Here is a 1,400-nt window from a genome sequence, read left to right as displayed (position 1 = left end):
AACCAGGCTTGTTTAGCAATTATTTCCATTGCCATTTTAAAACTATCAATCAAAGCCATTTGATGATTGGAGGTTTTGACCAATCACACCTTAGAGTTGATAGAAAGATGACTTTGGACTGTTATGATTATACTATAGATTTTGTTATGTCAATTACTGATTACAAATGAAAGATACATTTCTAATTTTTGACGAGCAAACCAAGTGTTTTGTCAAAAGTCAGATAAAAGTGTATTATGTCTATACAACCCCTATATTTTTACTAGCAGAAGCCATTTCTAATTCTAAATTTTATAAAAGCTGCTTTGACATCATTATTCCTAAGTGCATAAATCATAGGATTCATCATTGGTGTAATAATCAAGTAAAATATAGCAATGAATTTGTCTGCTCCTGCTACAGAGCTTGACCTAGGTTTCATGTAGGCAGCCATAGCTGAGCCATAAAACATTGTCACAACCATCATGTGAGATCCACAGGTGGAGAAAGCTTTCCGCTGCCCAGCTGCGGATTTAATTTTTAAAATGCTTAAAATGATTTGAAAATAAGATATTACAATAAATGTGACTGGTGCTATGAGAATAATCACACCAACAACAAAAATAACTAATTCAATAATAAAAATATTTTCACAACCCAGTGATAACACTTCTGGCACTTCACATACAAAATCATTAATTTCATTATTGTCACAACGATTTACACTGAGTGTAAGAGTAACCATCAAAGCTGAGAAAAGAAACCCACATATCCATGTAACTATGGCTAGTCTCGCACAAACCGCTTTACTCATGATTGTAGTATAATGTAATGGATAACATATAGCCACATACCGGTCATAAGCCATACTAGCAAGCAGAATACACTCTGCTTCCCCGAAATAGAGATACATATACATTTGTGCTGCACACTCAGCATAAGAGATAGTTTTCTTTACTGACATCAAATCTTTCAGCATCCTCGGCACAGTGGAAGATGAATAGCAGAGATCCAGAAATGAGAGGTTGCCAAGGAAGAAATACATAGAAGTGTGAAGATTGGCATCTGTCATAATTAGAACAATGATGGAAATGTTTCCAATTAATGTGATCATATACATAATCAGGAAGACATAGAAAAGAATAACTTGTGTCCTGGGCTCACTGGAAAGTCCAAGAAGAATAAATTCCATTATAACTGTGTTATTTTTCCAAGACATTCTTTAAAATAAAATGGAAAATTATCTCAGTGATCTGTAATAAATATTATGCTCATTAATGTTGGTTATTAAATTCTTAAAACAAAAATATTAATCACCTAAAAATTTTTTTTAATTATATTCACTATTTTGAAACAAATAAAATAAAGTTCCAGTAATGTAAAATATAGAGTACAGTATGTGATGTCATGTGGACAGCAGT

The 1,400-nt window shown here is 32.5% G+C and overlaps 1 protein-coding gene across 1 annotated transcript; it reads right to left on the bottom strand.

The window, feature by feature from the left end:
* Positions 1-262: 262 nt before the first annotated feature.
* LOC148511991 (olfactory receptor 5AR1-like) lies at positions 263-1,198 on the bottom strand. Its single transcript, XM_088482380.1, has one exon. It carries the CDS (start codon positions 1,196-1,198, stop codon positions 263-265), a length of 936 nt encoding a protein of 311 aa, XP_088338506.1.
* Between the last annotated feature and the right edge of the window lie 202 nt (positions 1,199-1,400).

This window comes from Taudactylus pleione, unplaced genomic scaffold (genome assembly GCF_031769625.1).
Source record: "Taudactylus pleione unplaced genomic scaffold, aTauple2 ptg000286l, whole genome shotgun sequence".
In the NCBI taxonomy this organism is placed as follows: domain Eukaryota; kingdom Metazoa; phylum Chordata; class Amphibia; order Anura; family Myobatrachidae; genus Taudactylus; species Taudactylus pleione.
Note: the sequence above shows the minus strand (reverse complement) of the source record. Positions and strands in the feature narration are given on the sequence as shown.

What these genes read in the sequence shown, in the direction of transcription:
- LOC148511991 (XM_088482380.1), bottom strand. Translation starts at nt 1,198, where the DNA reads ATGTCTTGGAAAAATAACACAGTTATAATGGAATTTATTCTTCTTGGA.